The sequence below is a fragment of the Bufo bufo genome, chromosome 2 (genome assembly GCF_905171765.1).
Source record: "Bufo bufo chromosome 2, aBufBuf1.1, whole genome shotgun sequence".
NCBI lineage: Eukaryota > Metazoa > Chordata > Amphibia > Anura > Bufonidae > Bufo > Bufo bufo.
The window spans coordinates 608,208,955-608,221,213 of record NC_053390.1 but is presented as its reverse complement, the minus strand read 5'-3'; the positions used below and the strand labels follow the sequence as shown (position 1 = coordinate 608,221,213).

At 42.3% G+C, this 12,259-nt stretch overlaps 1 protein-coding gene across 2 annotated transcripts in view; it reads left to right on the top strand.

Moving 5' to 3' along the window:
* Positions 1–12,259, top strand: part of TRPC3 (transient receptor potential cation channel subfamily C member 3) — a 495,918-nt gene that overhangs the window by 293,182 nt on the left and 190,477 nt on the right. For both annotated transcript variants that reach the window (XM_040418404.1, XM_040418405.1), the window contains exons 4-5: positions 10,250–10,414; positions 11,315–11,531. In XM_040418404.1, the coding sequence (XP_040274338.1) occupies positions 10,250–10,414; positions 11,315–11,531 (382 nt within the window). The remainder of the gene's footprint in view (positions 1–10,249; positions 10,415–11,314; positions 11,532–12,259) is intronic.

The window sequence follows — 12,259 nt, the reverse complement described above, 5'->3', positions numbered from 1 at the left end:
ACTATGTAACATAAATAAATAAACTATTTGCAGATATCCCCTTGCTCTGGGGTACTGCACATGTCAAAGGCATTAAAGGGAATGTATAATTAGAAAATTATCTGTTGTTTAAATTAAGTTTATATGTTAAACATATTTTTATTGATTTTTTATTTTTTATTTCCCATGTCACTGTCTGTAAAATCATAAAATCATGCAGTTTTCTCACTGGCCACTAGGCCAAAAATATGTGAAGATTTCCTGTATTTTGAGTGCAGCACCATGGAAAGAAGACTGGATTAGAACTCTTGGGCTTTTATGGTGGGAGACAAAGGCATACTGTCAGTGGAGGCAGACCACGTGGTTGCTATGGAGCCCAGCCAGTCCCTTTTCCAACACTGTAAGGAGTCCCTGATATTTTGTGTGGCATCACGATTTGGCCCCTCCCCCTTTTAGAGGATAACACTGACATAATGCAGTCAGTGTTATTGAATACATTCCAGAACTCTAAGGGCTGTTTCACACAAGCAGATCCCGTGCGTGGAATCCACTGCGTGAAAGAGTTCCAAGCTCCATTCCAGACAGCAGAGACATGGAGCATTAACATGATTGATAATGCTCTGTGTCTCTCTGTGACCTTTTTACTACAAAATCACAGTGACAACTTTATCTCACTGTGATTTTGTAGTAAAAAGATCACAGAGAGGCATGGAGCATTATTAATCATGTTAATGCTCCGTGTTTCTGCTGTCCGGGACGGGGCTTGGCTTTCTTTCACGCAGCAGATTACCCGCACGGCATCCGCTCATGTGAAAGAGCCCTAAGGGTTACATAGCATCATAAATCAATATAATGCCATGCGACTCTGTCAGAACTAGGAGGTCAGGACGGGAGCTGCTAAATGCTCACGCTGCAAGTCCAGAGCGTGGAACTCGTTCATCTGAAAGTGGATAGTGAGTGTAGTGGTGGTGAGCCCATGGAGTAGTAGTTCATTTCATGGAGCAGAAGAATGAAGAATGAGGCAGTAGTTAAGCCAAACAGGAACTTTACTTGTCAGATGTAGTAAGGCATCCAATATCATAACTTTGTCTTGCATACAGATGGCAAAAAGGGTAAAGCTGCAAGTCTAAATTAGCAGGCTCCTTGAGATGAAGTGTAGAGGTTAGCTCCAGCTCACTTTAGTAGAGGTGATGTTCTTACTTGTACTTGGTTCCTGATCTTGCTTTTGTCACTCAACCTTTCAATAGTAGTTTAGATCCTCTGTAAGTAAGTATTCTGACAGATGGCCTTTCTGTCCTTGGTTATGGTGGGCAGTCTTTAGCTTAGAAACTCTCCACCTAATGCAAAGGTGACTAAAACCTGATAAACGGCAGTTATCTTCCTTTGCCAATAGTCTATAGTTCAGTAATCCAGCAACCCAAGGGCGATCTCCCTCACGGCAGGCAAACTCTCTGCTTCATTATTCTAAAAGGTTGCAGTCCTCAAAGGGATAATCCACTTTATAGCCCGGAAGGGTAATCTACAGTGTAGGATCAGATAGTCCTAATCTTGGACTCAAAGGTTGAGGTAAATTGGTTCTCCAGGCTAGGCCCGGGAGAACAGAGACAAGCCTGTCTCCTCTCCTTCCTTCTTACTCCCAACTCCTCATCTCCCTCTAACTTCCTGTAGCTGCACTATATAAATGGTGTGATGCTGACCCCTAGTAGTAGAAGTATGTAATGCATGTTACCAGTCTGTAATATGGATTCAGCAGCATAGAAATAGTGCAAAATGACATCATACTATACATAACAATTTGGAGTGGACCATACACACATATGTGGGACACTACACCAAGAACATATTAAAGAAATAGTGAGAGAGAGTCTCTTCAGTTGGTACCACAATTCCAGAGATCTCTGACTCCTCCATCTTCTACTCCAGTCCAGGAGACCTTTCAAGTGGATAGCCTGAAATTGTCTGAAGAGGAGCGCCAACGCAGGAGCTCCAGTGACTTCTATCTGTATTGTGTTACCAAGGCACATTATGTCTGCACTTGGCCTTTCAAGGCAGGACTTTTGAGCCTAGGGACCATAGAGGAGATGGGTCTGGGTGAAGACCAATTCTCTCCAAAGTTGATCTTGCCAGTATTTCTGCCCTATGGTGGTACACAGTTTACCGTTCTACCCTTTATAGACTTTGGTTCGGCAGGAAGCTTTCTGTATCAGGCCTTGATGAACCTCCCAGCACCTGATTAAGCCCTTGGTGGTGACCTGCGTCAATGGAAAGGGTCTTTCTGAAACCATCCAATGTGTCACTGAGCCCTTGGAGCTTCAAGCAGACATGTTCCATTCTCAGAGAATTTCCCTATAGGAATGTCTGCAAGACTTCAGACTAAAGAAGAAAGGGCATAAGGGGGTCTTATGTTACTGTGAGCGGTCTGCATGGCTGAAATGTGCCACCATGGCATGCAGCATCTCAGCACTTGTCTCTTATTAAATACATCTGGGACGTCATTGATGGCAATTGCAAAGGAACCTGCCAGCAGTGAGTTTTGATGATTTGCATACCCAAGTGCATTCAGCGTAGCAGAACATTCCCCAGACAACCAGTGATAACCTCATTAATGGCATACCAAGGCATTTACGGTAAGTGCGTGCATTTCTGCGCGTGGCGCTTATATTTGATGAATAAATAAATAAAACTGAATAAATGCAGATGATTAGAATATTTTGTTTCCATTTCTTAGTATTTGCATATCATTAGCATGTCTATCAATCCTATGATTTCCATAATTCCATAACTTTTGAATTCAATGTTGAGAAGTGTATGTGTATATATACGCTCACCTAAAGAATTATTAGGAACACCATACTAATACGGTGTTGGACCCCCTTTTGCCTTCAGAACTGCCTTAATTCTACGTGGCATTGATTCAACAAGGTGCTGATAGCATTCTTTAGAAATGTTGGCCCATATTGATAGGATAGCATCTTGCAGTTGATGGAGATTTGAGGGATGCACATCCAGGGCACGAAGCTCCCGTTCTACCACATCCCAAAGATGCTCTATTGGGTTGAGATCTGGTGACTGTGGGGGCAATTTTAGTACAGTGAACTCATTGTCATGTTCAAGAAACCAATTTGAAATGATTCGAGCTTTGTGACATGGTGCATTATCCTGCTGGAAGTAGCCATCAGAGGATGGATACATGTTCTCCTTCTGTTTACGCCAAATTCGGACTCTACCATTTGAATGTCTCAACAGAAATCGAGACTCATCATACCAGGCAACATTTTTCCAGTCTTCAACAGTCCAATTTTGGTGAGCTCGTGCAAATTGTAGCCTCTTTTTCCTATTTGTAGTGGAGATGAGTGGTACCCGGTGGGGTCTTCTGCTGTTGTAGCCCATCCGCCTCAAGGTTGTGGCTTCGCAAATGCTTTGCTGCATACCTCGGTTGTAACGAGTGGTTATTTCAGTCAACGTTGCTCTTCTATCAGCTTAAATCAGTCGGCCCATTCTCCTCTGACCTCTAGCATCCACAAGGCATTTTTGCCCACAGGACTGCAGCATACTGGATGTTTTTCCCTTTTCACACCATTCTTTGTAAACCCTAGAAATGGTTGTGTGTGAAAATCCCAGTAACTGAGCAGATTGTGAAATACTCAGACCGGCCCGTCTGGCACCAACAACCATGCCACGCTCAAAATTGCTTAAATCACATTTCTTTCCGATTCTGACATTCAGTTTGGAGTTCAGGAGATTTTCTTGACCAGGAACACACCCCTAAATGCATTGAAGCAACTGCCATGTGATTGGTTGACTAGATAATTGCATTAATGAGAAATAGAACAGGTGTTCCTAATATTTCTTTAGGTGAGTGTGTATATATATATATATACACACACACACACACATATATACAGTATATATACTCAGAGTTGCATCACTTTATTATGACCACTAGCTAATATCCAGAGTGGAGCACGGACAGCAGCTAGACGGGTTGGGAGTGACTCAATAAGGCCATGCCGACTGCAGTGCATTTCACATCTGCTAGAGGGCGCATGTTGGAGGATCCATAGAGCGAACATGATTAAGATGGTTCCACATATGCTCAGTTGGGTTCAAGTCTGGGGAATTAGGGGGCCAGGGTAGTACTTGAAAATCTTTGCCATAATCTTCTAACCAATGTCGGATATTTCTAGCCGCGTGACATGTTGCATTGTCTTGCTGGAGGATCCCATCTGCCTCAGGGAAGAGAATCAGCATGTATGGGTATACGTGATATGCACGGAAGGATTCATACCCAAATGTGATGAGAATGAGCCCAGAAAAAGCCACAAAAGCATTCCCAAACCATAACATTGCCACCACTAGATTGTGTTCTTCGAGCAATGGTTGCACGGTGTTTGTTCTCTGATTTTTCTCATCTAACACACCAATGTCCATCCATTCAACAATACAGGAAATGTGACTCATCGGAGAAGGCAACCCTTCGCCAATCAAGAGGTCCAATTCTGATACTACCATGAAAATTGAAGCCTTTTTTGCTAACTTTGTTAGCAGAGGTGCAATGACCCTCCGGCCTGCTTCGGAGTCACATATGCAGTAGGGTTCACTGAACTGTTGTTTTAGACACCCTTTTGGTAGCCCCCGGTTCGTTTTGGGGTTGAGATACTCCAGTGTATCATGTTGGTCTGCCCTCAGGCACCTTCATAGCTGACATTCACCTCTCACATGAATGATACGTGGTGCTCTGCAGTTTCCATATCGCTTATTTGCAATGATGCGCAAACTGCGCAGTTTTAAAAATACTGCTACCCTTGGCACAAAAGTCAATAATCATCCCTTTTTGCAACTATGCTAAATTGCCCCTTTTACCCATGACTGCCACTAGGGATATGTGTGCAGACAGCCCATCACACACCTTATATACCCAGCTATGCACTGTCAACATTGAAAAGTAAGAAGTAATCATAATAATGTAACTCAACTGTGTGTATATATATATATATATAGAGAGAGAGAGAGAGAGAGAAAGAGAGAGGGGCCCAATTCTGCAAGTTTTATTTTCTGCTATGGGGCCCCATGATTTTTGTGTACACACCTGATTTTGGTAGCATGTAAGCATGCTCTGTGACCTGTGTAGAGGTCAGGAAGTATAGATGTCACCTGTTGTAAATAACTGATCCTATTATACTTGATCTATACACAGTCAATATCTGTCATTGTAATCCTGTCTGTGATGAAAATGAGATGGCTACTGCAGAGTTACCTGCACACAGTAGGAAGTCTTCACATAATTTAGGCCTAGAGATCAGTGCGAAAACAGCATGATTTAGCATAAAAAAAAAAAATATATGATGCATTCCCTTTAATCATAACTTTCAAATTATACCAGACTGATTATTCTAGGTGAAATACTAGAGGTGCAGCACAGTGACCCCAGGGGTTCATGGTATGACCCCTCCTACCAGAAAGAGAGAGGATTAGGCTTGAGCAACTCGAGCTTCGGATTATAGATCCGAAGTTGATTAGTTAAAGGGAACCTGTCATCAACCTTATGCTGAGCGTACTGAGGGCAGTATAAAGTAGTGACAGAAATGCTGAATTCAGCGGTGTGTCCCTCATGAGCTAAAAGTAAGTGGTTGCCGAGAACAAGCATCATAATCATTGCAGACTGTGTCTTGAAAAGAGTCAAATCAACTTGAGAAGAGTCATGGTTATTCATGAATTCCTGCTCTCCCGCCCACCTGCTGATGACTGACGGTCTTCTACCTAGTTTTCTCCCTTTCTCTCTAGGAGAGAACTGCCAATCATCAGCATATGGGCGGGGAGAGCAGGAGATTATGAATAACCATGACTCTTCTCAGGTAGATTTGACAGGTTCCCTTTAAAAAACTTAGTTGGTAATGCTGTTTCCATACAGCACTAAATTGTATTGGCTCCGTGTAGCCCAGGTACCAGCCAGTACCAAAGCCAACTTCGGATTCCTATTTTAAAATGTTTTTAAATACACAGACAGGAATACCAGTCATTCACCGAAGTCTCGCGCAACTTTAGCCGAGTCTAAGTTTTGCTACACGGAGCCCATTTTAATGCTGTACGAAAACAGCATTACAAATGAAGTTTTTTTAACGGTTTTCAGATCTATGATCCGAAGCTTAATTCACTGAAGCCTAGAGAGTATACATGACATCAAATTGTCACATTGGGGGACGGGGGGTCTTTTTCTTCCATTAAGGCAATAAGAAGATGAAATGTTACACATAACATCACCCCATGCTCCTAAACCACAGACCATTTGTTAACTCTGTGACTCAAATGTTTACCTGGATCTGGAATGCAGAGATTTTTGGTCTCTTTATTTCATAGTACAGTATGTGAAGTGTGGGGATTCGCTCTGGTAGGCAGGGTAAGTGAAACGCAGAACAGAGGCAAAAGAAACAGTTTGTAAAACAAAACTTCAGTGTTTATTCACACACGAGAAAAAAAACAAAGCAACATTGACAGTCTTAATGGCACCATGCCTCAGATCCCAAAACAGAGACCTTGATTCTGCCTATTTAAAGGACAGCCAGGTGCTACCAAAACCCACACCGACACTTAAACTCCGGTCCGGTATTTGATCTCAACCTGGCTGGAAATCAGCCCAGCCGCCCATGTTGGGAGGAAAATACCTGCCTTCCCAAACAAAACCCCTTGCTATGCCACAGAAGGTATGTGCATATAGTCATGGGCAGAAGTGACATGCAGGAGTTCTGGACACCTCAAACTTGAGTGTGCACACATTTAGTCACAAATATGAATTTGTATGCATTTTATACAAAACACTATGTTTTGATGTAAGTCACATGAAGGCGCCTGTGGATTTAAGTTCAGTGTGGTATTTTCAAAATGTAACAAATTTTCAATAGATAAGCGCCTTGGAATTTAAAATTAAACATTAATTTTATTTACATGAATAAAAAAACTCCATGGTGTCCTCGTGTGGGTGGGTGGGGGGGACACACGCTTCGTGCAGATCGCGCTTCATCAAGCCCTCTACCTTAAAATATGGTTATGGGGTAAAATATAATTTTTGTTATTATTCAGGTTTTATTAGTTTTTTTTACAAAAGTGTGAAAAATTGGCCAGGCAGCAAAAGGGCTAAAGGGATGTTGCGTATAAAAAAAAAGTTATGTTATGACTTGTATGAAAGGTTATACCATTTACTAATTTACTTCCTGTGTCAATTTTTCAAGATGGCTGATTCTGTAGGATGTTTCGTTCAGTGGATAAGAATCTGTCCATGGTCATGTGATGGACAGACAGGTGCAAAGGTTGTTCACAGCAGCTCTGATACACATGCTAGATCTGTAATTGGTCTAGTACCTGTGAAATTAACCTTTATTTGTGCTCGGATCGGCTCATGTAAGAACACACCCTACCTAACTCAACCTAGCAGGAGGAACTAGCAGCAGGCTTACGCCGGAACTGCTCTAGAAGGGCAGCCTAAAGGGGGCAACCCTAATATGAAGTGCCCTGAGAAAAAGGGGGGGTTTTGGGAGGGATGTAACGTCAACGTACCGCACTTGTGGCTGTGTGCCTGCAGGTATAAATAGGCTGTAGGGCCCCGCCTCCCCTCTCACAAACACGGCAATTTACAATTGCCTGACACTTAATGAAACTGTAACACCTATTTATGCCAGACATTTCACAATTTCAGTTTTTCAATCCATCTTTCCAATCTGTTAATGGAAAAATATCTCAAAAAAAAAAATATATATATATATATATACACACAACAAAAATGTGTATGAACCCTCACCAGACATAATATATGAGACAAGCCACTAGTGAAGTCAATATCTCATTATCTTTCTTTGATGCCAGTGAACACCAGATGTAGTGCACCTTCTGGTCTGATCAGTCACATATGGCAAAAAAATTAATAATTTGAATTCTCTTTTTAACCTCTAGTTAAGTATGTGTGACAGTGCCGTTTGAGTATTAAAGGGGTTGTCCGGGTTCAGAGATGAACCCGGACATACCCATAATTTCACCCAGGCAGCCCCCCTGATTTGAGCATTAGAGGAGTTTATGCTCCGATGCGCTCCCTTGCTCTGCGCTAGATCACGCAGGGGAAGGGCTCTTTTGTTTACAATAACACACTGCTGGGCGGAAGCTTCCGCCAAGCAGTGTGTTCGGTGACGTCACCGGCTCTGATGGGGCGGGCTTTAGTGCTGCCCTAGCCGTTTTACAGGCTAGGGCAGCGCTAAAGCCCGCCCATCAGTGCTGCTGACGTCACCGGGCTTCCTGGCAGCCCCATGGAGAGCCCGGTACGTCACCGGAACTCCGTAAAATGCCTTTTCCCTGCGCGATTTATGGGCAAAGGAGAGCATCGGAGCATGAACTGCTTCAATGCTCAAGTTAGGGGGGCTGCTTGAGTGTAAAAGGAGGTTTGTCCGGGTTCAGCTCTGAACCCAGACAACCCCTTTAACTTATTTTTATGAAGGCAAGCTGAAAATCAAAGCTGAAGATGTCATGGCAGGTCTCTTGCCCCACCATGGTGTTCCCATATGCCAGTCTTGATCTTCCTGTGCTGGAGTAATACGCCGCTTCATAAATTAGGCACATCTCTGGCCCTCGGCAAATCTACAGCAGCCACAGACTGCTTAGGCATGAGCTATATCTTCCACAGTTTCTTATTCTGTTTTACTTTAAAACTGCTGGAGGTGTCTATACTCCTGTATATAGACTTTTTCATAAAACATTTTTTCTTTGTCCTTAATAATATTTTCTTAATCAAGTTTCTAATAAAAGTTAAGTTTTAATTTAGCAGTGTGATAAATGGGATTAATCTTGCTGCTTTGGCATTAGTGTTTATGTAACTTACACCATTTCTAGAGCAAGTAAATCTAGAGGTCCATGAAAGGGCTCCACCCATCCTGATAAGCCCTGCCCCTTTTCTCAGCACTTTGAAAAAGCATTGAGAACCTGATAAGCTTGCAAACTATGGAGCAAATATGACGTGTGCCATAATTCGTGATTGTTTAATGCCACAAAAGTCGGGTAAAGACAATGATAAATTTCCCTCCATGTGTTTAACGTCCTGTAATAGAGGTGATATGGCCTGAATGGCATCCGTATATAAGCTGCACTTAAATGTGGCAATATGATACAGTGTAAAGGGGTATTCCCAACACTAGGATATGTTTTAGTCGTATCCTGTGATTCTGAGAATAAAATGGCTGCTTTACCGCTTTGTCCTCTTCAAGGTCTTGCCTACACATTGGTGTTCCCAGCCACTTGCTATGCAGGAAACTGCAGCACCACCTTGTTCACCTGAATGAGGACATGCCGCAGGTCCCTGCACAGCAGGTGGTTGGGAACAACATAGGGTAGGGAGAATCTATGATCCCCACCGATCGTGGGCTGGAATTATATGAAAAGATGCTCCAGAATTATTATCGTATGGGGAATAAAATTACTAGTAAAACAGACATGTCAGAGTCATGACAGGTTTTCATCAGTGATCATCCGGACACAGTCTGAAAATAAAGCTGCTGCTTAGTGCAGAGGTGGCCACCACAACCTCAGAGTCTCACATACCTGTTCCCTACTGGTGTCTTCTGGAAGGCAGATCCTGCAGCTTGCCCATATGCTCAGGTCCCTGATAATTCACCTGGGCACTTGTATAGAAAATGACTTGCTGCATGATCCTGCGAGACTGGGCGTACTGGTGTCTGAGCAATAGTTGTGTTTTCAGTTTTTGCCTGGAGTATTGCTTTAATAAAAAGTCATTTCCATCTTTCAATCAGGATGTTTGAGTCTGGTGGGTCTCATGAATTTCTTTTCGCTTCTGTGTACTGTAGATGTGGAGCTACTATTTAAATAGTGAATATGAATAGATGAGAAAAGATTCCACATTTTTTTCCAGCTTATGCTTCTGTGTAGATTGCTCACGCTCATTACTTCAAGCATTTGTTCAAACCATGCAACTCATTTCTAATTTATATATCTTCCTAAAGGCGGCACTAGGTAAGCAGGAGGATTGTGCAACCTAGCTGCTGCAGTCATGCATATTTGACACATACATTACGGATATTGTATGGTAATGGTTCACAGCTTTTCGTGATGCTGCGTCAACAGTTTATGTTCTTATTTCCCATAGTAATCACATTTTAATTAAAACATGGTAACTGCAGACCATGCATATTTTTCTACGATAAACTTTCACAATACAGATATCCTGGATAAATCCAGACTCCATGGTTAATCGATCATTATTATTGTTGTGTTTCAGTTTGTGGCACACCCCAATTGCCAACAGCAGCTTTTAACAATCTGGTATGAAAACCTCTCAGGATTACGAGAACAAGTTATTGCCACCAAATGTCTGGTTGTACTGGTCGTTGCCTTGGGCCTACCATTTCTCGCTGTTGGTTACTGGATTGCTCCATGCAGCCGGGTAATTAATTCCTCTTCTTCTAATGATAGCCTTTAATACCTAGACTGATCACTCAGTGGTAGTTCAATTAGACTTTTCTTGAATTGTATACAGTATCTCTTCATATCTTCTTCATATATGGCAAATGTAGGTTCAACATGTGGTGTGAACAGGGCATTAAAGTTGTTTTCTGGGTTAAGTATATTGTGATATTGATGACCTATACTAAGGATAGGCTACTAATATTAGTCTGAAGCGGGGGAGCGATCATCTGTGGGTGCACTGTGGCTTCTTCATTGTTTACATGTGGCATGCCTTCACTTGATGAGGACAGGGCTGCAATATCCTGCACCGTTGGGAGGTAGATGGACCCATGTTAATAATGAAGAGCAACCAGCTGACCGGCAAAGGTGCTGAGGTGGACTCACATTGGTCTGACATTTGCAACCAATATCCTAAACCCATAAAACCCCTTTAAGGGAGTGCTATAAAGTCACCAGAGGACCCACAAGATGTTCTTTATATAGACATGCTTAGTAGTGCGGCCACTGACTTAGTGTAGGATTTGAAAGGGAATACAATCTTTTCTTATATACTTATAAAAATGTCTGACCTTTTCCAAACCCATGTACATCTGTTGTATAAAGTACAGATGGAGTCCAACACTATTATTTTTTCTCATTGAATGTAAAGGTCAGTAGCAGTGAAACGCTTAAAAACTTTCATGCATGTCTGCCTTTTGTGTACACATTTCTAGTTCTTTTGACTATAGCTCTCAAATTGATGAGAAAGTTTAACTAGTGTCTTGGAAGAGCTTGATAAAATGTTCCGACATATATTTTTGCTATTAGTACATGTTTTACACTTCCTCTGCCCTATCTTTTATGCCTGTCAACTAGTAACCACATTTCTTTTTTCTAGCTAGGCAAGGTTCTCCGCAGTCCATTCATGAAGTTTGTGGCACATGCTGCATCATTTATCATTTTCCTGTGCCTGCTTGTCTTCAATGCATCAGACAGATTTGAAGGAATTAAAACCCTACCAAACATCACAGTCATTGAATACCCAAAGCAGATTTTCAGAGTGAAAACCACAAGATTCACATGGACAGAAATGCTCATCATGGTATGGGTTTTAGGTAGGTTACTTTTTATCTTGTTCAGTTCATTTAAACACAAACAGCAACTTGGGGGCCATGTCCAAAAAATGTAATTTTATCTTAAACACAATCGTCAACTTCTAGAGTGTTGGAAATGAGACTACAGAAATTAGAAAACAGTCACCATTTTAGATGTACAGAAAGTTTTAAAAGAAATCTTATAAATTGTTAAAATTGCGAAGATGTTATTCATGGGGTTTTGGCATGGAGGATCTGTGTTCAGCACTAGAAACGGAGTGAATCTGTGCAGTTTTCCTTTACCAATATGTAATTGGAATTTCTACACTTCCTCATTGATTACTATGGCTCCATAAATAATTCCTTGTCATTCTAGGCCCACAGCTTTGCTTCAGGGGTGGACTGGCTATAGTCCCTACAGGGAAATTTCCCAGTGGGCTGATACCCAGGAGGCCATCTGAGCCCTCCTCATGGCAAGTTATATAATGATCTGATGCTCTCATCATTAAAGAGGTTCTGCACTTTCATTTAACTGATGATCTATCCTCTGGATAGATCATCAGCTTCTGATCGGCCGGGGTCCGACACCCGGGACCCCCGCCGATCAGCTGATTTTAGAAGGCAGCGGCGCTCCAGCAGCGCCGCGGCCTTCTCACTGTTTACCGCCGGGCCGCCGGCCCACTGACGTCACGACTAGTATCAACTAGCGTGGGCGCGGCTAAGCTCTGTTCACTTGAATGGAGCTTAGC